Source organism: Strongylocentrotus purpuratus, unplaced genomic scaffold (genome assembly GCF_000002235.5).
Source record: "Strongylocentrotus purpuratus isolate Spur 01 unplaced genomic scaffold, Spur_5.0 spur5_scaffold_20, whole genome shotgun sequence".
Taxonomy (NCBI): domain Eukaryota; kingdom Metazoa; phylum Echinodermata; class Echinoidea; order Camarodonta; family Strongylocentrotidae; genus Strongylocentrotus; species Strongylocentrotus purpuratus.
In genome coordinates this window covers 18,160,216-18,182,851 of record NW_022145606.1, presented here as the reverse complement: position 1 = coordinate 18,182,851, position 22,636 = coordinate 18,160,216, and the positions used below count along the sequence as shown (strand labels likewise).

Sequence of the window (22,636 nt, the reverse complement as noted above, 5' to 3'; positions counted from 1 at the left end):
TACGGGAAGACATGCCCAGCCTCCTCACCTGTTTATGGGAAGACATGCCCAGCCTCCTCACCTGTTTATGGGAAGACATGCACAGCCTCCTCATCTGTTTGGTTATAGGAAGACATGCCCAGCCTCCTCACCTGTTTGAGTCTCTCTAATGTTTTTTACACGTCTTTATATTTAATACAAATTATATTTCATATCCTTTCAAAGACCTTCTAAAGGTCGCCCCCCCCCCCTTGGATCCGCCCCTGATTATAGTCATTCTTACGATACTTACGTGTTTGCCCAGGTGAAAGGGTGTACGTTTTAACCCCATACCTCTCTTGTATGATAATTCGCGCACAGCGAGAGTTTTATCTCTGGTCTTTGACTCTATGCTCATTACACTTATTACATTCTAGCTGCTACCCATTAGTCTTTGAAGATTCAGCCAGATTTTGAGTAAGTTATATATTTGCTTTACTTTTCTTTACTTTACTATATACTTTGGCCTAAATTACGTTAGTTCAACGATGCTTGTAGGATTCTGCCTATTCATCCATCGTTTGAAATAAAGTACAAAATGTTTCAAACTACCAAACTGAACATAATGAGAGTAATGTTCAGGGATTATAATTATACATGAATAAAAGTTTGTTATTTATCAATGTCATGTAGGTCTAATTAATATAATTTCAGCAAAAAGAGAATTGAAAACTCTTTATAAATTCAGAAGCGAATAAGGGAGGGTGTATGTGGGTATTGATGATCTCATTTTCTTCCTTCCCCACGCCCTTTCTCTTCTATTGCCTCCTACATGTATTAAGAACTGACATTTAATCAATGAAAGTAATTTGAGAAACAAAAATTATCTCTTTTGGGCCACAACTGTCGCGTTTGTCGTTTATGTTTATTTTCAGCTCGATAAAATAAATGTTGAAACAAAAGCCATTTGCTACCAAGCTGGTACTAAGGAAAATGTTTATTTACTATAGGCTCAACAACAAAAATAATAAGTGGAAGTACGGTATTGCCTAAAATATGTTGATACATCACATCTATCACAATTATGAAAACCAACAATAAAATAAAACATGTGTATCCTACTAAATGAATCAGTTGAGGACACATTCTATATCCGATTTTGAAAAGCAATTGATTTGCTCATCAATTTGGCTTAGAGTGAAATTTAAAAAACGAAAATGCAAGAAATAGGGGAGAAATGCCGTTTATTGTCATTACTATTATCACCAGAAAGATTTCATGAGAATTTTATATTTATTCCATACAACAGTCATCACCCTCTTTCACAAGGCTAGCTGTAAAATTTCAAGTGACTTTAAATGGGTAATAATGTATTATTTCATCTACAGTAGGGCATGGTTAACCATTTGTTTTCTTCAAAGTATAAAGTCAAAATCTTCCGCGTAAAAAAGAAAAAGAAATATTATCGCAATGTCGAGAAAAAAGGGTAATCAAATCTTTTTCCTACCACCCGGCCGGCCATCCCTTCCGCTGAACACGTGAATGAACAATAAAGATAATGCTAATGTTAATTTGATCCTTTATTCTCCATTATGGTATTCCTCGTTCCACCTGTAATAAACACATCATGTATATTTCTAGAACATGTAGGCATTCTAGTTTGATTTATTTTTTCAGCTTACTACACTTTGTTCTATAACTTCATATGTTAATAATTTAAAGAAATGTGAAACTGTATACCCATTCTACTAACAATGGACACGTTGTGTGTGCCGGCCCACTTTGATTCGTACACTATAGCTCCATATACATGTAAAGCTGCTGTACATATTTGGAAAGCTAATACAACTTACCAAACTTTCCATTCTATACAATAGACTCGCCATACCAAAGCAACACGCATTGTATGGTCTATTGAACTGATTTGCAAAAAGTTTGACCAATTTCTTAACAAATCTGGTGTAATCCCGTCGTTAGAAAGAAGAAGACTTCTTTTGGCTTACAAAATGCAAAACCGAGTTAATCTCAGAACTCCATAGCAAGTTACGTAATCGAGGCAATACCGTCCAATACATTTTCGTATAATGGTAGAAAAAAAAGATAAAAGAAGTGGGATAGGATCAACACAGAAGGTAGCTCTAGGTGTACCCCCCCCCCACTACCGAACACATGTTTAGATTCCGCACGAAAATGGCTCGTCCTGTCATAGCAACAGGAACGGTTCCTCAGGCGCGTACGCAGGGGGGGGGGTTTGGGGGAGGTTAAACCCCCCTTTTGGTATTTTTATGTGTGTAACCCCCCTAAAAAAAAACTAAAGCCCCCCCCCCCCTTTTTGATTTTTTTTTTTTTTTTTTTTATTAAAAAAAAAAGTCAAATTTAATACCAAAATTCGAGAAAAAAGTGTCCTCTTACCCCCCCCCCCCGCTTATTCAGCGGTTGGCTGAGTCGTTGCGATTTTTTGGGACCCCCCCCCCCCCCCCCCCCGCTTATTCACCGGTCGGCTGAGTCGTTGCGAAATTTTCGGACCGATTTATAAATGTTAAAACCCCCCCTTTAAAAATCCTGCGTACGCGCCTGCGGTTCCTAATACTACTACTACTACTTCTACTACTACTACTAGAAGTAGTAGTAGTAGTAGGTTTATCATGATTCATACATAGCTAGTGTTCGTGTATGTCCCTTTTGCAGTTAACATCAAATTATGTAGAACTTTGCAGGAATGATATGTCATGTATGTCCTATCTGTGAAATTTAAACATTAGCAGTGTCCTATAAATAGTATTCAAATTATGCAAAGAAACCCGTTTACCTTCTAGACTTCGCTTGTCAGACACTTTGGAGTGACTGACTGACATCTTTTTTTTATTTGGTAATAACATACATAACATGAGCTGTAACAGGTTATTGAGCATTTGTCTACATCTATAATCCACTCCTTGTAATGGCCAAAATTAAACTGGTTGAATCTCTGTGCAGGGCAAAACCTACGGCCATTCGGTAAAAGGTCTGAAAATCAGACTATTACTTAAATGATTGCAATCACTTAAGTCAATTCGACAACTAATGGTTGTTTTTTCCCCACTTAAAGCCATTTTCAAGCCCTTTGGTTTTGAGGGAAGTTCTAAATTAGTATTGTCTTTCAAATGCCGTTGGAATTTAACCTTTTCATATGTTTGGCCTGCAAATGAGACATAGTGCCTTTCATGAATTGAAGATGGCATCTGCCATCTTTTATAATTATTGAGTGTCGATTTTGTTCTTCTTTTTCTTAGCAGTCCTCAACGGAGTTCTAAAAACCAATACAAGTGTTTGCCTATAGCTGTTATCTCTTTAACATAATTTCGAACGTAAACTACGTTGGTGATCTATGCGTATTCAAAACAATGTAGATATGCGGACTTAATTGGCCGCATTGCTTGTGAACCAAATCCGTCATTTGATTAAACTGAAAGAGGTATGTATTTGTGGAGGTGTTGTTGTATAGCAGCTCATGTACTTGACACTCAATCCATCATTGGATTAAACTGAAAGAGGTATGTATTTGAGGAGGTGTTGTTGTATAGCGGCTCATGTACTTGACACTCAATCCGTCATTGGATTAAACTGAAAGAGGTATGTATTTGAGGAGGTGTTGTTGTATAGCGGCTCATGTGCTTGACACTCAATCCGTCATTGGATTAAACTGAAAGAGGTATGTATTTGTGGAGGTGTTGTTGTATAGCGGCTCATGAACTTGACACTCAATCCGTCATTGGATTAAACTGAAAGAGGTATGTATTTGAGGAGGTGTTGTTGTATAGCGGCTCGTGTACTTGACACTCAATCCGTCATTGGATTAAACTGAAAGAGGTATGTATTTGAGGAGGTGTTGTTGTATAGCGGCTCATGTACTTGACACTCAATCCGTCATTGGATTAAACTGAAAGAGGTATGTATTTGAGGAGGTGTTGTTATATAGCGGCTCATGAACTTGACACTCAATCCGTCATTGGATTAAACTGAAAGAGGTATGTATTTGAGGAGGTGTTGTTGTATAGCGGCTCATGTACTTGACACTCAATCCGTCATTGGATTAAACTGAAAGAGGTATGTATTTGAGGAGGTGTTGTTGTATAGCGGCTCATGAACTTGACACTCAATCCGTCATTGGATTAAACTGAAAGAGGTATGTATTTGAGGAGGTGTTGTTGTATAGCGGCTCATGTACTTGACACTCAATCCGTCATTGGATTAAACTGAAAGAGGTATGTATTTGAGGAGGTGTTGTTGTATAGCGGCTCATGTACTTGACACTCAATCCGTCATTGGATTAAACTGAAAGAGGTATGTATTTGAGGAGGTGTTGTTGTATAGCGGCTCATGAACTTGACACTCAATCCGTCATTGGATTAAACTGAAAGAGGTATGTATTTGTGGGGGTGTTGTTGTATAGCGGCTCATGTACTTGACACTCAATCCGTCATTGGATTAAACTGAAAGAGGTATGTATTTGAGGAGGTGTTGTTGTATAGCGGCTCATGTACTTGACACTCAATCCGTCATTGGATTAAACTGAAAGAGGTATGTTTTTGAGGAGGTGTTGTTGTATAGCGGCTCATGTACTTGACACTCAATCCGTCATTGGATTAAACTGAAAGAGGTATGTATTTGTGGGGGTGTTGTTGTATAGCGGCTCATGAACTTGACACTCAATCCGTCATTGGATTAAACTGAAAGAGGTATGTATTTGAGGAGGTGTTGTTGTATAGCGGCTCATGTACTTGACACTCAATCCGTCATTGGATTAAACTGAAAGAGGTATGTATTTGTGGAGGTGTTGTTGTATAGCGGCTCATGTACTTGACACTCAATCCGTCATTGGATTAAACTGAAAGAGGTATGTATTTGTGGAGGTGTTGTTGTATAGCGGCTCATGTACTTGACACTCAATCCGTCATTGGATTAAACTGAAAGAGGTATGTATTTGAGGAGGTGTTGTTGTATAGCGGCTCATGAACTTGACACTCAATCCGTCATTGGATTAAACTGAAAGAGGTATGTATTTGTGGGGGTGTTGTTGTATAGCGGCTCATGAACTTGACACTCAATCCGTCATTGGATTAAACTGAAAGAGGTATGTATTTGTGGAGGTGTTGTTGTATAGCGGCTCATGTACTTGACACTCAATCCGTCATTGGATTAAACTGAAAGAGGTATGTATTTGTGGAGGTGTTGTTGTATAGCGGCTCATGTACTTGACACTCAATCCGTCATTGGATTAAACTGAAAGAGGTATGTATTTGAGGAGGTGTTGTTGTATAGCGGCTCATGAACTTGACACTCAATCCGTCATTGGATTAAACTGAAAGAGGTATGTATTTGAGGAGGTGTTGTTGTATAGCGGCTCATGAACTTGACACTCAATCCGTCATTGGATTAAACTGAAAGAGGTATGTATTTGTGGAGGTGTTGTTGTATAGCGGCTCATGAACTTGACACTCAATCCGTCATTGGATTAAACTGAAAGAGGTATGTATTTGTGGAGGTGTTGTTGTATAGCGGCTCATGAACTTGACACTCAATCCGTCATTGGATTAAACTGAAAGAGGTATGTATTTGTGGGGGTGTTGTTGTATAGCGGCTCATGAACTTGACACTCAATCCGTCATTGGATTAAACTGAAAGAGGTATGTATTTGAGGAGGTGTTGTTGTATAGCGGCTCATGTACTTGACACTCAATCCGTCATTGGATTAAACTGAAAGAGGTATGTATTTGTGGAGGTGTTGTTGTATAGCGGCTCATGTACTTGACACTCAATCCGTCATTGGATTAAACTGAAAGAGGTATGTATTTGTGGAGGTGTTGTTGTATAGCGGCTCATGTACTTGACACTCAATCCGTCATTGGATTAAACTGAAAGAGGTATGTATTTGAGGAGGTGTTGTTGTATAGCGGCTCATGAACTTGACACTCAATCCGTCATTGGATTAAACTGAAAGAGGTATGTATTTGTGGGGGTGTTGTTGTATAGCGGCTCATGAACTTGACACTCAATCCGTCATTGGATTAAACTGAAAGAGGTATGTATTTGTGGGGTGTTGTTGTATAGCGGCTCATGTACTTGACACTCAATCCGTCATTGGATTAAACTGAAAGAGGTATGTATTTGTGGAGGTGTTGTTGTATAGCGGCTCATGTACTTGACACTCAATCCGTCATTGGATTAAACTGAAAGAGGTATGTATTTGAGGAGGTGTTGTTGTATAGCGGCTCATGAACTTGACACTCAATCCGTCATTGGATTAAACTGAAAGAGGTATGTATTTGTGGGGGTGTTGTTGTATAGCGGCTCATGAACTTGACACTCAATCCGTCATTGGATTAAACTGAAAGAGGTATGTATTTGTGGGGTGTTGTTGTATAGCGGCTCATGTACTTGACACTCAATCCGTCATTGGATTAAACTGAAAGAGGTATGTATTTGTGGAGGTGTTGTTGTATAGCGGCTCATGTACTTGACACTCAATCCGTCATTGGATTAAACTGAAAGAGGTATGTATTTAAGGAGGTGTTGTTGTATAGCGGCTCATGAACTTGACACTCAATCCGTCATTGGATTAAACTGAAAGAGGTATGTATTTGAGGAGGTGTTGTTGTATAGCGGCTCATGAACTTGACACTCAATCCGTCATTGGATTAAACTGAAAGAGGTATGTATTTGTGGAGGTGTTGTTGTATAGCGGCTCATGTACTTGACACTCAATCCGTCATTGGATTAAACTGAAAGAGGTATGTATTTGTGGAGGTGTTGTTGTATAGCGGCTCATGTACTTGACACTCAATCCGTCATTGGATTAAACTGAAAGAGGTATGTATTTGAGGAGGTGTTGTTGTATAGCGGCTCATGAACTTGACACTCAATCCGTCATTGGATTAAACTGAAAGAGGTATGTATTTGAGGAGGTGTTGTTGTATAGCGGCTCATGAACTTGACACTCAATCCGTCATTGGATTAAACTGAAAGAGGTATGTATTTGTGGAGGTGTTGTTGTATAGCGGCTCATGTACTTGACACTCAATCCGTCATTGGATTAAACTGAAAGAGGTATGTATTTGTGGAGGTGTTGTTGTATAGCGGCTCATGTACTTGACACTCAATCCGTCATTGGATTAAACTGAAAGAGGTATGTATTTGAGGAGGTGTTGTTGTATAGCGGCTCATGAACTTGACACTCAATCCGTCATTGGATTAAACTGAAAGAGGTATGTATTTGAGGAGGTGTTGTTGTATAGCGGCTCATGAACTTGACACTCAATCCGTCATTGGATTAAACTGAAAGAGGTATGTATTTGTGGAGGTGTTGTTGTATAGCGGCTCATGAACTTGACACTCAATCCGTCATTGGATTAAACTGAAAGAGGTATGTATTTGTGGAGGTGTTGTTGTATAGCGGCTCATGTACTTGACACTCAATCCGTCATTGGATTAAACTGAAAGAGGTATGTATTTGTGGAGGTGTTGTTGTATAGCGGCTCATGTACTTGACACTCAATCCGTCATTGGATTAAACTGAAAGAGGTATGTATTTGTGGAGGTGTTGTTGTATAGCGGCTCATGAACTTGACACTCAATCCGTCATTGGATTAAACTGAAAGAGGTATGTATTTGTGGAGGTGTTGTTGTATAGCGGCTCATGTACTTGACACTCAATCCGTCATTGGATTAAACTGAAAGAGGTATGTATTTGTGGAGGTGTTGTTGTATAGCGGCTCATGAACTTGACACTCAATCCGTCATTGGATTAAACTGAAAGAGGTATGTATTTGTGGAGGTGTTGTTGTATAGCGGCTCATGTACTTGACACTCAATCCGTCATTGGATTAAACTGAAAGAGGTATGTATTTGTGGAGGTGTTGTTGTATAGCGGCTCATGTACTTGACACTCAATCCGTCATTGGATTAAACTGAAAGAGGTATGTATTTGAGGAGGTGTTGTTGTATAGCGGCTCATGAACTTGACACTCAATCCGTCATTGGATTAAACTGAAAGAGGTATGTATTTGAGGAGGTGTTGTTGTATAGCGGCTCATGAACTTGACACTCAATCCGTCATTGGATTAAACTGAAAGAGGTATGTATTTGTGGAGGTGTTGTTGTATAGCGGCTCATGAACTTGACACTCAATCCGTCATTGGATTAAACTGAAAGAGGTATGTATTTGTGGAGGTGTTGTTGTATAGCGGCTCATGTACTTGACACTCAATCCGTCATTGGATTAAACTGAAAGAGGTATGTATTTGTGGAGGTGTTGTTGTATAGCGGCTCATGTACTTGACACTCAATCCGTCATTGGATTAAACTGAAAGAGGTATGTATTTGTGGAGGTGTTGTTGTATAGCGGCTCATGAACTTGACACTCAATCCGTCATTGGATTAAACTGAAAGAGGTATGTATTTGTGGAGGTGTTGTTGTATAGCGGCTCATGTACTTGACACTCAATCCGTCATTGGATTAAACTGAAAGAGGTATGTATTTGTGGAGGTGTTGTTGTATAGCGGCTCATGTACTTGACACTCAATCCGTCATTGGATTAAACTGAAAGAGGTATGTATTTGTGGAGGTGTTGTTGTATAGCGGCTCATGTACTTGACACTCAATCCGTCATTGGATTAAACTGAAAGAGGTATGTATTTGAGGAGGTGTTGTTGTATAGCGGCTCATGAACTTGACACTCAATCCGTCATTGGATTAAACTGAAAGAGGTATGTATTTGAGGAGGTGTTGTTGTATAGCGGCTCATGAACTTGACACTCAATCCGTCATTGGATTAAACTGAAAGAGGTATGTATTTGTGGAGGTGTTGTTGTATAGCGGCTCATGAACTTGACACTCAATCCGTCATTGGATTAAACTGAAAGAGGTATGTATTTGTGGAGGTGTTGTTGTATAGCGGCTCATGAACTTGACACTCAATCCGTCATTGGATTAAACTGAAAGAGGTATGTATTTGTGGGGGTGTTGTTGTATAGCGGCTCATGAACTTGACACTCAATCCGTCATTGGATTAAACTGAAAGAGGTATGTATTTGAGGAGGTGTTGTTGTATAGCGGCTCATGTACTTGACACTCAATCCGTCATTGGATTAAACTGAAAGAGGTATGTATTTGTGGAGGTGTTGTTGTATAGCGGCTCATGTACTTGACACTCAATCCGTCATTGGATTAAACTGAAAGAGGTATGTATTTGTGGAGGTGTTGTTGTATAGCGGCTCATGTACTTGACACTCAATCCGTCATTGGATTAAACTGAAAGAGGTATGTATTTGAGGAGGTGTTGTTGTATAGCGGCTCATGAACTTGACACTCAATCCGTCATTGGATTAAACTGAAAGAGGTATGTATTTGTGGGGGTGTTGTTGTATAGCGGCTCATGAACTTGACACTCAATCCGTCATTGGATTAAACTGAAAGAGGTATGTATTTGTGGGGTGTTGTTGTATAGCGGCTCATGTACTTGACACTCAATCCGTCATTGGATTAAACTGAAAGAGGTATGTATTTGTGGAGGTGTTGTTGTATAGCGGCTCATGTACTTGACACTCAATCCGTCATTGGATTAAACTGAAAGAGGTATGTATTTGAGGAGGTGTTGTTGTATAGCGGCTCATGAACTTGACACTCAATCCGTCATTGGATTAAACTGAAAGAGGTATGTATTTGTGGGGGTGTTGTTGTATAGCGGCTCATGAACTTGACACTCAATCCGTCATTGGATTAAACTGAAAGAGGTATGTATTTGTGGGGTGTTGTTGTATAGCGGCTCATGTACTTGACACTCAATCCGTCATTGGATTAAACTGAAAGAGGTATGTATTTGTGGAGGTGTTGTTGTATAGCGGCTCATGTACTTGACACTCAATCCGTCATTGGATTAAACTGAAAGAGGTATGTATTTAAGGAGGTGTTGTTGTATAGCGGCTCATGAACTTGACACTCAATCCGTCATTGGATTAAACTGAAAGAGGTATGTATTTGAGGAGGTGTTGTTGTATAGCGGCTCATGAACTTGACACTCAATCCGTCATTGGATTAAACTGAAAGAGGTATGTATTTGTGGAGGTGTTGTTGTATAGCGGCTCATGTACTTGACACTCAATCCGTCATTGGATTAAACTGAAAGAGGTATGTATTTGTGGAGGTGTTGTTGTATAGCGGCTCATGAACTTGACACTCAATCCGTCATTGGATTAAACTGAAAGAGGTATGTATTTGTGGGGTGTTGTTGTATAGCGGCTCATGTACTTGACACTCAATCCGTCATTGGATTAAACTGAAAGAGGTATGTATTTGTGGAGGTGTTGTTGTATAGCGGCTCATGTACTTGACACTCAATCCGTCATTGGAGTAAACTGAAAGAGGTATGTATTTGTGGAGGTGTTGTTGTATAGCGGCTCATGTACTTGACACTCAATCCGTCATTGGATTAAACTGAAAGAGGTATGTATTTGTGGAGGTGTTGTTGTATAGCGGCTCATGAACTTGACACTCAATCCGTCATTGGATTAAACTGAAAGAGGTATGTATTTGTGGAGGTGTTGTTGTATAGCGGCTCATGTACTTGACACTCAATCCGTCATTGGATTAAACTGAAAGAGGTATGTATTTGTGGAGGTGTTGTTGTATAGCGGCTCATGTACTTGACACTCAATCCGTCATTGGATTAAACTGAAAGAGGTATGTATTTGAGGAGGTGTTGTTGTATAGCGGCTCATGAACTTGACACTCAATCCGTCATTGGATTAAACTGAAAGAGGTATGTATTTGTGGGGGTGTTGTTGTATAGCGGCTCATGAACTTGACACTCAATCCGTCATTGGATTAAACTGAAAGAGGTATGTATTTGTGGAGGTGTTGTTGTATAGCGGCTCATGTACTTGACACTCAATCCGTCATTGGATTAAACTGAAAGAGGTATGTATTTGTGGAGGTGTTGTTGTATAGCGGCTCATGTACTTGACACTCAATCCGTCATTGGATTAAACTGAAAGAGGTATGTATTTGAGGAGGTGTTGTTGTATAGCGGCTCATGAACTTGACACTCAATCCGTCATTGGATTAAACTGAAAGAGGTATGTATTTGAGGAGGTGTTGTTGTATAGCGGCTCATGAACTTGACACTCAATCCGTCATTGGATTAAACTGAAAGAGGTATGTATTTGTGGAGGTGTTGTTGTATAGCGGCTCATGAACTTGACACTCAATCCGTCATTGGATTAAACTGAAAGAGGTATGTATTTGTGGAGGTGTTGTTGTATAGCGGCTCATGAACTTGACACTCAATCCGTCATTGGATTAAACTGAAAGAGGTATGTATTTGTGGGGGTGTTGTTGTATAGCGGCTCATGAACTTGACACTCAATCCGTCATTGGATTAAACTGAAAGAGGTATGTATTTGAGGAGGTGTTGTTGTATAGCGGCTCATGTACTTGACACTCAATCCGTCATTGGATTAAACTGAAAGAGGTATGTATTTGTGGAGGTGTTGTTGTATAGCGGCTCATGTACTTGACACTCAATCCGTCATTGGATTAAACTGAAAGAGGTATGTATTTGTGGAGGTGTTGTTGTATAGCGGCTCATGTACTTGACACTCAATCCGTCATTGGATTAAACTGAAAGAGGTATGTATTTGAGGAGGTGTTGTTGTATAGCGGCTCATGAACTTGACACTCAATCCGTCATTGGATTAAACTGAAAGAGGTATGTATTTGTGGGGGTGTTGTTGTATAGCGGCTCATGAACTTGACACTCAATCCGTCATTGGATTAAACTGAAAGAGGTATGTATTTGTGGGGTGTTGTTGTATAGCGGCTCATGTACTTGACACTCAATCCGTCATTGGATTAAACTGAAAGAGGTATGTATTTGTGGAGGTGTTGTTGTATAGCGGCTCATGTACTTGACACTCAATCCGTCATTGGATTAAACTGAAAGAGGTATGTATTTGAGGAGGTGTTGTTGTATAGCGGCTCATGAACTTGACACTCAATCCGTCATTGGATTAAACTGAAAGAGGTATGTATTTGTGGGGGTGTTGTTGTATAGCGGCTCATGAACTTGACACTCAATCCGTCATTGGATTAAACTGAAAGAGGTATGTATTTGTGGGGTGTTGTTGTATAGCGGCTCATGTACTTGACACTCAATCCGTCATTGGATTAAACTGAAAGAGGTATGTATTTGTGGAGGTGTTGTTGTATAGCGGCTCATGTACTTGACACTCAATCCGTCATTGGATTAAACTGAAAGAGGTATGTATTTAAGGAGGTGTTGTTGTATAGCGGCTCATGAACTTGACACTCAATCCGTCATTGGATTAAACTGAAAGAGGTATGTATTTGAGGAGGTGTTGTTGTATAGCGGCTCATGAACTTGACACTCAATCCGTCATTGGATTAAACTGAAAGAGGTATGTATTTGTGGAGGTGTTGTTGTATAGCGGCTCATGTACTTGACACTCAATCCGTCATTGGATTAAACTGAAAGAGGTATGTATTTGTGGAGGTGTTGTTGTATAGCGGCTCATGTACTTGACACTCAATCCGTCATTGGATTAAACTGAAAGAGGTATGTATTTGAGGAGGTGTTGTTGTATAGCGGCTCATGAACTTGACACTCAATCCGTCATTGGATTAAACTGAAAGAGGTATGTATTTGAGGAGGTGTTGTTGTATAGCGGCTCATGAACTTGACACTCAATCCGTCATTGGATTAAACTGAAAGAGGTATGTATTTGTGGAGGTGTTGTTGTATAGCGGCTCATGTACTTGACACTCAATCCGTCATTGGATTAAACTGAAAGAGGTATGTATTTGTGGAGGTGTTGTTGTATAGCGGCTCATGTACTTGACACTCAATCCGTCATTGGATTAAACTGAAAGAGGTATGTATTTGAGGAGGTGTTGTTGTATAGCGGCTCATGAACTTGACACTCAATCCGTCATTGGATTAAACTGAAAGAGGTATGTATTTGAGGAGGTGTTGTTGTATAGCGGCTCATGAACTTGACACTCAATCCGTCATTGGATTAAACTGAAAGAGGTATGTATTTGTGGAGGTGTTGTTGTATAGCGGCTCATGAACTTGACACTCAATCCGTCATTGGATTAAACTGAAAGAGGTATGTATTTGTGGAGGTGTTGTTGTATAGCGGCTCATGTACTTGACACTCAATCCGTCATTGGATTAAACTGAAAGAGGTATGTATTTGTGGAGGTGTTGTTGTATAGCGGCTCATGTACTTGACACTCAATCCGTCATTGGATTAAACTGAAAGAGGTATGTATTTGTGGAGGTGTTGTTGTATAGCGGCTCATGAACTTGACACTCAATCCGTCATTGGATTAAACTGAAAGAGGTATGTATTTGTGGAGGTGTTGTTGTATAGCGGCTCATGTACTTGACACTCAATCCGTCATTGGATTAAACTGAAAGAGGTATGTATTTGTGGAGGTGTTGTTGTATAGCGGCTCATGAACTTGACACTCAATCCGTCATTGGATTAAACTGAAAGAGGTATGTATTTGTGGAGGTGTTGTTGTATAGCGGCTCATGTACTTGACACTCAATCCGTCATTGGATTAAACTGAAAGAGGTATGTATTTGTGGAGGTGTTGTTGTATAGCGGCTCATGTACTTGACACTCAATCCGTCATTGGATTAAACTGAAAGAGGTATGTATTTGAGGAGGTGTTGTTGTATAGCGGCTCATGAACTTGACACTCAATCCGTCATTGGATTAAACTGAAAGAGGTATGTATTTGAGGAGGTGTTGTTGTATAGCGGCTCATGAACTTGACACTCAATCCGTCATTGGATTAAACTGAAAGAGGTATGTATTTGTGGAGGTGTTGTTGTATAGCGGCTCATGAACTTGACACTCAATCCGTCATTGGATTAAACTGAAAGAGGTATGTATTTGTGGAGGTGTTGTTGTATAGCGGCTCATGTACTTGACACTCAATCCGTCATTGGATTAAACTGAAAGAGGTATGTATTTGTGGAGGTGTTGTTGTATAGCGGCTCATGTACTTGACACTCAATCCGTCATTGGATTAAACTGAAAGAGGTATGTATTTGTGGAGGTGTTGTTGTATAGCGGCTCATGAACTTGACACTCAATCCGTCATTGGATTAAACTGAAAGAGGTATGTATTTGTGGAGGTGTTGTTGTATAGCGGCTCATGTACTTGACACTCAATCCGTCATTGGATTAAACTGAAAGAGGTATGTATTTGTGGAGGTGTTGTTGTATAGCGGCTCATGTACTTGACACTCAATCCGTCATTGGATTAAACTGAAAGAGGTATGTATTTGTGGAGGTGTTGTTGTATAGCGGCTCATGTACTTGACACTCAATCCGTCATTGGATTAAACTGAAAGAGGTATGTATTTGAGGAGGTGTTGTTGTATAGCGGCTCATGAACTTGACACTCAATCCGTCATTGGATTAAACTGAAAGAGGTATGTATTTGAGGAGGTGTTGTTGTATAGCGGCTCATGAACTTGACACTCAATCCGTCATTGGATTAAACTGAAAGAGGTATGTATTTGTGGAGGTGTTGTTGTATAGCGGCTCATGAACTTGACACTCAATCCGTCATTGGATTAAACTGAAAGAGGTATGTATTTGTGGAGGTGTTGTTGTATAGCGGCTCATGAACTTGACACTCAATCCGTCATTGGATTAAACTGAAAGAGGTATGTATTTGTGGGGGTGTTGTTGTATAGCGGCTCATGAACTTGACACTCAATCCGTCATTGGATTAAACTGAAAGAGGTATGTATTTGAGGAGGTGTTGTTGTATAGCGGCTCATGTACTTGACACTCAATCCGTCATTGGATTAAACTGAAAGAGGTATGTATTTGTGGAGGTGTTGTTGTATAGCGGCTCATGTACTTGACACTCAATCCGTCATTGGATTAAACTGAAAGAGGTATGTATTTGTGGAGGTGTTGTTGTATAGCGGCTCATGTACTTGACACTCAATCCGTCATTGGATTAAACTGAAAGAGGTATGTATTTGAGGAGGTGTTGTTGTATAGCGGCTCATGAACTTGACACTCAATCCGTCATTGGATTAAACTGAAAGAGGTATGTATTTGTGGGGGTGTTGTTGTATAGCGGCTCATGAACTTGACACTCAATCCGTCATTGGATTAAACTGAAAGAGGTATGTATTTGTGGGGTGTTGTTGTATAGCGGCTCATGTACTTGACACTCAATCCGTCATTGGATTAAACTGAAAGAGGTATGTATTTGTGGAGGTGTTGTTGTATAGCGGCTCATGTACTTGACACTCAATCCGTCATTGGATTAAACTGAAAGAGGTATGTATTTGAGGAGGTGTTGTTGTATAGCGGCTCATGAACTTGACACTCAATCCGTCATTGGATTAAACTGAAAGAGGTATGTATTTGTGGGGGTGTTGTTGTATAGCGGCTCATGAACTTGACACTCAATCCGTCATTGGATTAAACTGAAAGAGGTATGTATTTGTGGGGTGTTGTTGTATAGCGGCTCATGTACTTGACACTCAATCCGTCATTGGATTAAACTGAAAGAGGTATGTATTTGTGGAGGTGTTGTTGTATAGCGGCTCATGTACTTGACACTCAATCCGTCATTGGATTAAACTGAAAGAGGTATGTATTTGAGGAGGTGTTGTTGTATAGCGGCTCATGTACTTGACACTCAATCCGTCATTGGATTAAACTGAAAGAGGTATGTATTTGTGGAGGTGTTGTTGTATAGCGGCTCATGTACTTGACACTCAATCCGTCATTGGATTAAACTGAAAGAGGTATGTATTTGTGGAGGTGTTGTTGTATAGCGGCTCATGTACTTGACACTCAATCCGTCATTGGATTAAACTGAAAGAGGTATGTATTTGAGGAGGTGTTGTTGTATAGCGGCTCATGAACTTGACACTCAATCCGTCATTGGATTAAACTGAAAGAGGTATGTATTTGAGGAGGTGTTGTTGTATAGCGGCTCATGAACTTGACACTCAATCCGTCATTGGATTAAACTGAAAGAGGTATGTATTTGTGGGGGTGTTGTTGTATAGCGGCTCATGAACTTGACACTCAATCCGTCATTGGATTAAACTGAAAGAGGTATGTATTTGTGGAGGTGTTGTTGTATAGCGGCTCATGTACTTGACACTCAATCCGTCATTGGATTAAACTGAAAGAGGTATGTATTTGTGGAGGTGTTGTTGTATAGCGGCTCATGTACTTGACACTCAATCCGTCATTGGATTAAACTGAAAGAGGTATGTATTTGAGGAGGTGTTGTTGTATAGCGGCTCATGTACTTGACACTCAATCCGTCATTGGATTAAACTGAAAGAGGTATGTATTTGTGGAGGTGTTGTTGTATAGCGGCTCATGTACTTGACACTCAATCCGTCATTGGATTAAACTGAAAGAGGTATGTATTTGTGGAGGTGTTGTTGTATAGCGGCTCATGTACTTGACACTCAATCCGTCATTGGATTAAACTGAAAGAGGTATGTACATGTATTTGTGGAGGTGTTGTTGTATAGCGGCTCATGTACTTGACACTCAATCCGTCATTGGATTAAACTGAAAGAGGTATGTATTTGTGGAGGTGTTGTTGTATAGCGGCTCATGTACTTGACACTCAATCCGTCATTGGATTAAACTGAAAGAGGTATGTATTTGTGGAGGTGTTGTTGTATAGCGGCTCATGTACTTGACACTCAATCCGTCATTGGATTAAACTGAAAGAGGTATGTATTTGTGGGGTGTTGTTGTATAGCGGCTCATGAACTTGACACTCAATCCGTCATTGGATTAAACTGAAAGAGGTATGTATTTGTGGAGGTGTTGTTGTATAGCGGCTCATGTACTTGACACTCAATCCGTCATTGGATTAAACTGAAAGAGGTATGTATTTGTGGAGGTGTTGTTGTATAGCGGCTCATGTACTTGACACTCAATCTAAGGGTTAAGGGCTCGAATCTCAGCCCGCCATGCACAGACGTTCTTTCACATTACATTAATCCATATTTGCTACTCTCCACTCAGGTGTACATGGGTACCTGGGAACCGCTTGGGTAATAATAATTGCAGGGTCCTTGGGAAGAAAGCATTGAAGCTGATGAGGCTTCCCTGGGGTAAACAATATAATTATCATTATCATTATTATTACTGTTATTATTATAATTATTATTATAATTATGATTTCTTTCATTATCAATATTCATCTTGATCATTCAGGGCATTATATAAAAATGAACTCCTGAACTACGATCGATTCGTTTTTGCCTTTATTATACAGGATGGTAGGGTTACGTCATACATACGTCACAATCCTGGGTGTGATACTCATCTCCTATGGCATCATACTTAACATGCTTGGTGCTATTGCATCATTTCTACATCCGGGTTCTTATCATCATGGTGCAATGGGAACCCCTATGTGGGTTGGTCTAGCGGTAAGTACGTCACCTTACTATCAATAAGAGACTCAAGATCTGTCACGAAAATTCCTGCTCAAGACTCCATATACATTGACAACATAATGATACAGTTTTAAGAAGAGATTAAAATCATGAAATTCGCAGAGCCTAACTGCATTTGAATGGTGCACAATTTAGGAGAAACAAGATCGCAAAATCTTTCGACAAATAAACCCAGAGGAAATATCAATACCTTATTGTATCACATTTCGATTACGTAATACGTCATTGTAATGTTCGCACATAATAATGGGCAAGGAATGAAGGATACGATGATTCGAAAGCCTTTATGATCATGGTATCCTACATGAGGCTCTCCCAATAGCCTCACAATAGCACAAATGAGAAAGATAAATTATTTTACGTTTTGACATCCCTAACTTCAGACCCGCCTCTATTAATGAAGGCCTATATATATATATATATATATATATATATATATATAATTATGTATATATATGATAATAATAATAAAAATAATAATAATAGAGGGTTCTTGTATAGCGCTCATATCTGTCAGACTTGACACTCCTGGCGCTATACATGTATTTCAACCCAATGTATTGGCATACATGTTTCCAGACTTTATTATTTCAACACACAATGATTAATCACCAATATGGTTTCGAAATACTTTCCTTTCGAAACCCTCTCGTTAATTTTCTACGCCCTATTAAACTCTATTTTGCTACAAATCAGTGTTTCGGCACCCCTTTGTTCCAACACCTCTGTGTCTCAGAACTCCTTTGTTCCATATTTCCGACAATGAAAAGGGCTCCTACTTCCGAAAACGATGCAGAATTCAATTCCATTTTCGAAATTACAAGATGACGCGGAAAACCTTTTTACTAAGAATCACAATACAATGCGCTTCAACTATTGTTTCGCAATAGAACTATAGGGACACGTTTTTCATGCTTTTGATTATATCGTTTTTTTCCATCACAGTTCATCATGTTTGGAGCTATAAATGCTGTTAAAGGGCTGGAAAGAAATCCCCAAAAGGTAAGAAATAGTAATCGCATGAAGCCACTAAATTTAAAGACGGATTCGGATAGCGAAGATAGGACAAATAATGGACTGGGGTTGTTTTTTAAAGGAAAAAAAGTGGATGAGAAAAATTAAATACAAATGAATTAGAAAGGGAAATACAATATAAGCGATGCTATGTATTATTGCACAAATTGCTAAAGCAACCTAAATCATGTCTCTGAATTTTCTAAAATCTAATAATAATTATGTAAATTTCCTACCGAAAGTACATTTATTAAGGTTTTCCACTAACATTGGCAGATATTTTCTTCTTTTCTATTTAGTTGTCAGATCTGTAGTCTTTCTGTACTATACTTTATATAATGCCCTGGCCAGGCGCGTACGCAGGGAGGGGGGGTGGAGGTTAACTCCCCCCTTTTTTATGTGTGTATTTTGAAGTAACCCCCCCCCCCTTTGCTTTTTTATTTTATTTAAAAAAATAAAATAAAAAAAAAATAAATTATGCTAATGGTGACCAAAAAAAAGATGACCTTACCCCCCCCCCCAACGGAACAAAATGTCGATCTTACCCCCCGCTTACTCAGCGGCTGGCTGAGTCGTGGCGAAAATGTCGGCCTGATTTAAAAGTGTTAACCCCCCCTTTGAAAAAATCCTGCGTACGCTACTGGCCCTGGCAATGATATAAATCAATAAATATCGTTAATGAAGTACACCCACTTTTGTTCTTCCTATATCACAGCGCGGTATTTCACTGGTTCTACCTCTAACCAACTTTCTAACCATGATAGTATCATCTCTGTGTATTGCTTTGACCTCATGGTCGATGTCAGCACAGGGTATCGCCATCATTCCCAAGCACCCGGTCACTGAGTTCAGTGTGACGTCACAGCAGAACACTACGAATGGTGATGATGATAGGGTATCTGACCTTCAGCTGTCATTGATACCAATCTACTCCACCATTATCTCATCATGCATTATCATCATTCCCATGGCATTCATCAGTTTGTGTATAGACTGTATAGGTATCATAATCCGGGCGAGACCAGCTATTGCAGCTGAAGTGCATCATGGGAAGGGATTCGATGAGAGGGATGAAACAGGAAAATCATACCCCATCGTTGAAGATGAAACAGCACCTCAATATCACCATGGCAACGCAATAGGTGAGGTAATGTATGGTAATACGCCTCCCGTGCAGTCCATACAAGTTGTGAAAACCATCGAAAGACCACGATTCCATCATCACATGGAGCCTATTGAAGATAACCATCGAGGTGCGCTTCAATACCACGCCCATCATAATCAACATGACGATGCCCACCAACCAGGCCACGTCTATCAACCAGGCCACACCCATCAACCAGGCCAAACCCATCAACCAGGCTATGGACAATCTAAGAGCAGGCACACCACCACGCATCAACCTGAACCAAATGAGAGAGATCACAGGGTCAAGAAATATCCAATACAGGTAACTCAAACCTAACAAACGTGAAGATTTCAATGAGAGAAATCTCTTAATAGCAAGTTTGCAATGAAGACATGAACACAAATCAGAAGAGCTGATTGGTGAAAGTTTTAACAAAATCGGGCAAACAATACGAAAGTTCTGAATTTTTGACAGTAGTTATCATTCTACTACAGTATTGTAATTTCAGACTGTCCGACGATAATATATTACGGCGACTCTCCCATTCGATCTGATACAGGGAGTGTACTAAAATTGCATTTTATTATGAAAATGTATGAATATATTATATCTTCTGTCTGGGAACCTATACTATTGTATGAAAAGCTATGACGTGACACTCAACACTTTATTATATGGGCACGATGGTGTAATATATAACGTCTTTTTTCTCGCGGTAAATCGAGTGCAAAAGTGAATTAGACTTCGCACCACTATCATTCGTCAATGTCTGCATTTTCTAAAAGGCGCACATATACGTACTACTTGAAACCAAAGAGATACCAGCTAGTATCCTCTTTGTTGAAACGCATTTAGAGAACAAGATCAGAGGCAGAAGATTGCACATACATGTAGACTCACCGAGTGCGTTTTCCTTCAATATAACATAGTAAATTCATCTCGAAATTCAGAATTCCCCTCATGCAATTACATTTTGATCTCGGTAAAATATAACTGTCAATCGGGGGAATTTTTTATTTTTTATTTACAGGCTATCGCTACCTCCGGGGTCGGAGGGGCCGCATTCGTGTTCCCAAAATCTCCGTTAAAGGGCTACTTTTTGCGCGACAGAGTACGGTCCGAGAATTGTAAAAAAAGAGGGTGTATTTAACTTTTCACCTGGAGATTTTATTTAAAAGAGGCGTTTTTTTCTCTCTTTGGACTCGTGAGAAATTAAATAAAGGGGTTATAAAATATTTAAAAGGGGATGTATTTTCTCTCTCTCTCTCTCTCTCTTTGGACTATTTAAAAAGGGGGTTATAACAAAAATATCTTGAATATCATAGATAGAGGGGGAGGGGGGGTACATTGAGCAGTGTTCCGGATTCAGATTCAGAAATGTTGGCAGTCCTGAGATAGGGGGAGCATTCAAAAGGAGGGAAAGAACATACGCGTACCCTACATAACACTGAGTAGGGGCCCGGGGCACTTAGATGAAGCTATTACTGTTTTCTAGGCGCACTTTTTCTGTTGCTTCTTTTAAAGAACGATTCCTATATCTGATGGGAAGGGAAGAGATGAATCCCTTGTTCATAATTGAGCCTGGCATAATGTAATGATCCATCATATAGTATTATATATTACAATCACGTAATACAATATGATGACGATCAAATCATCTATTATGAGGATTGACTTTTCATTAAAGTTAACATTGTAATGATGAAAAATCATCACATTACTATATTCTCTTCAATATTTAGCCCAACTCAGCACCAGACCTGCGAGAAACAGAGAGGGCGGCAGAGCGACGTCCTAATCCATACTTCTATTTGTGAGTTAAGACGAGATGAGAAACAGAGAGGGCAGCAGAGCGACGTCCTGACCCATACTTCTATTTGTGAGTTAAGACGAGATGAGAAACAGAGAGGGCGGCAGAGCGACGTCCTAACCCATACTTCTATTTGTGAGTTAAGACGAGATGAGAAACAGAGAGGGCGGCAGAGCGACGTCCTAACCCATACTTCTATTTGTGTTGTTGTTGTTGTTGGGTAATTGTTTATTGGCGTTCATTCAATATTGAATATATACGCCATAATTATCTTTAATTTTATAAGGAAAATCAGTTATAAATAAGAAAACTGAGGATAAAGATTTGTAATGATATAAAGTTAATTAAAAAGTAACGCAATTTTTTAGGAGTCTCTGGATGGTTTGCAACTTCGTGTTTCTGCTTTTTTTTCAGTTTAATCTGGTCAGCCCGGTTTCGATGGCATGGAAAACTAGCTTTGCCCGATTTGAAACAGGCTTCTCGGCTACTCGGCGTGCGTGCGCAGTGATCTTTTAATTTTATAACGCACGGTGCCTAGACCACTCAGAAACACAGAAACACTATAAATTGAGACACATCGTACAGGGGCGCTCCTGAAACCGAATTTCCAATCCATTCAAGTAAATTGATATACAAATCTTATCACATTATCACTATTTGTAAGCAAACATTTAAGTAGGCTTTTTGTTAGTATCAATGCATAAAAATAGAACAATTGAAAAATGAACGTCTTTATTTAATATTATATAGGGCCTATATAGGCCTATATATTACATACCTACATTCATTATATTTCTTTATTTATTCCTCCTTTTATTCTCTTTATGAGAATCTCCTAAAGAAGCGATAGGGGAAAGAAGTACTTTTGGCTTATTTTACTTTACTTGTAGGTAAACTTATTTGGTCTCTTGTTTTATTTGAAGCGACCTGTTCTATGGATATATAGTAGGATGGCATATCGAGCCTTCTGTGAAAACTTGAAAAGTATTCTTTTTGTTTCTTCTATTGTTTTGGTGTCTAAATCTGAGAAAAGCATTGCTCGTTCAATGATATACTTATTACAATAAAATATAAAATGTTCTTCTGTTTCACTGATGTTACAATAATCACAATATTCTGTTTCACTTAAACCCACTTTAGCCTTTTGTTGGTTCAGTTGAAGAACACCCATTCTCAATCTATGTAATA

The 22,636-nt window shown here is 39.3% G+C and overlaps 1 protein-coding gene across 2 annotated transcripts; it reads left to right on the top strand.

Moving 5' to 3' along the window:
• The first annotated feature begins 327 nt into the window (after nucleotides 1-327).
• LOC115918135 lies at nucleotides 328-21,768 on the top strand. Of its 2 annotated transcripts, XM_030992972.1 has the most exons (6): nucleotides 328-435; nucleotides 17,312-17,468; nucleotides 18,441-18,497; nucleotides 19,225-19,959; nucleotides 21,381-21,415; nucleotides 21,548-21,768. In XM_030992972.1, exons 2-6 carry the CDS (start codon nucleotides 17,313-17,315, stop codon nucleotides 21,585-21,587), a joined length of 1,023 nt encoding a protein of 340 aa, XP_030848832.1. In that variant the 5' UTR covers nucleotides 328-435; nucleotide 17,312; the 3' UTR covers nucleotides 21,588-21,768. The 2 variants fall into 2 exon arrangements, with proteins under 2 accessions (XP_030848832.1, XP_030848831.1); XM_030992971.1 differs by having other exon boundaries at nucleotides 21,381-21,768.
• Nucleotides 21,769-22,636: the final 868 nt, after the last annotated feature.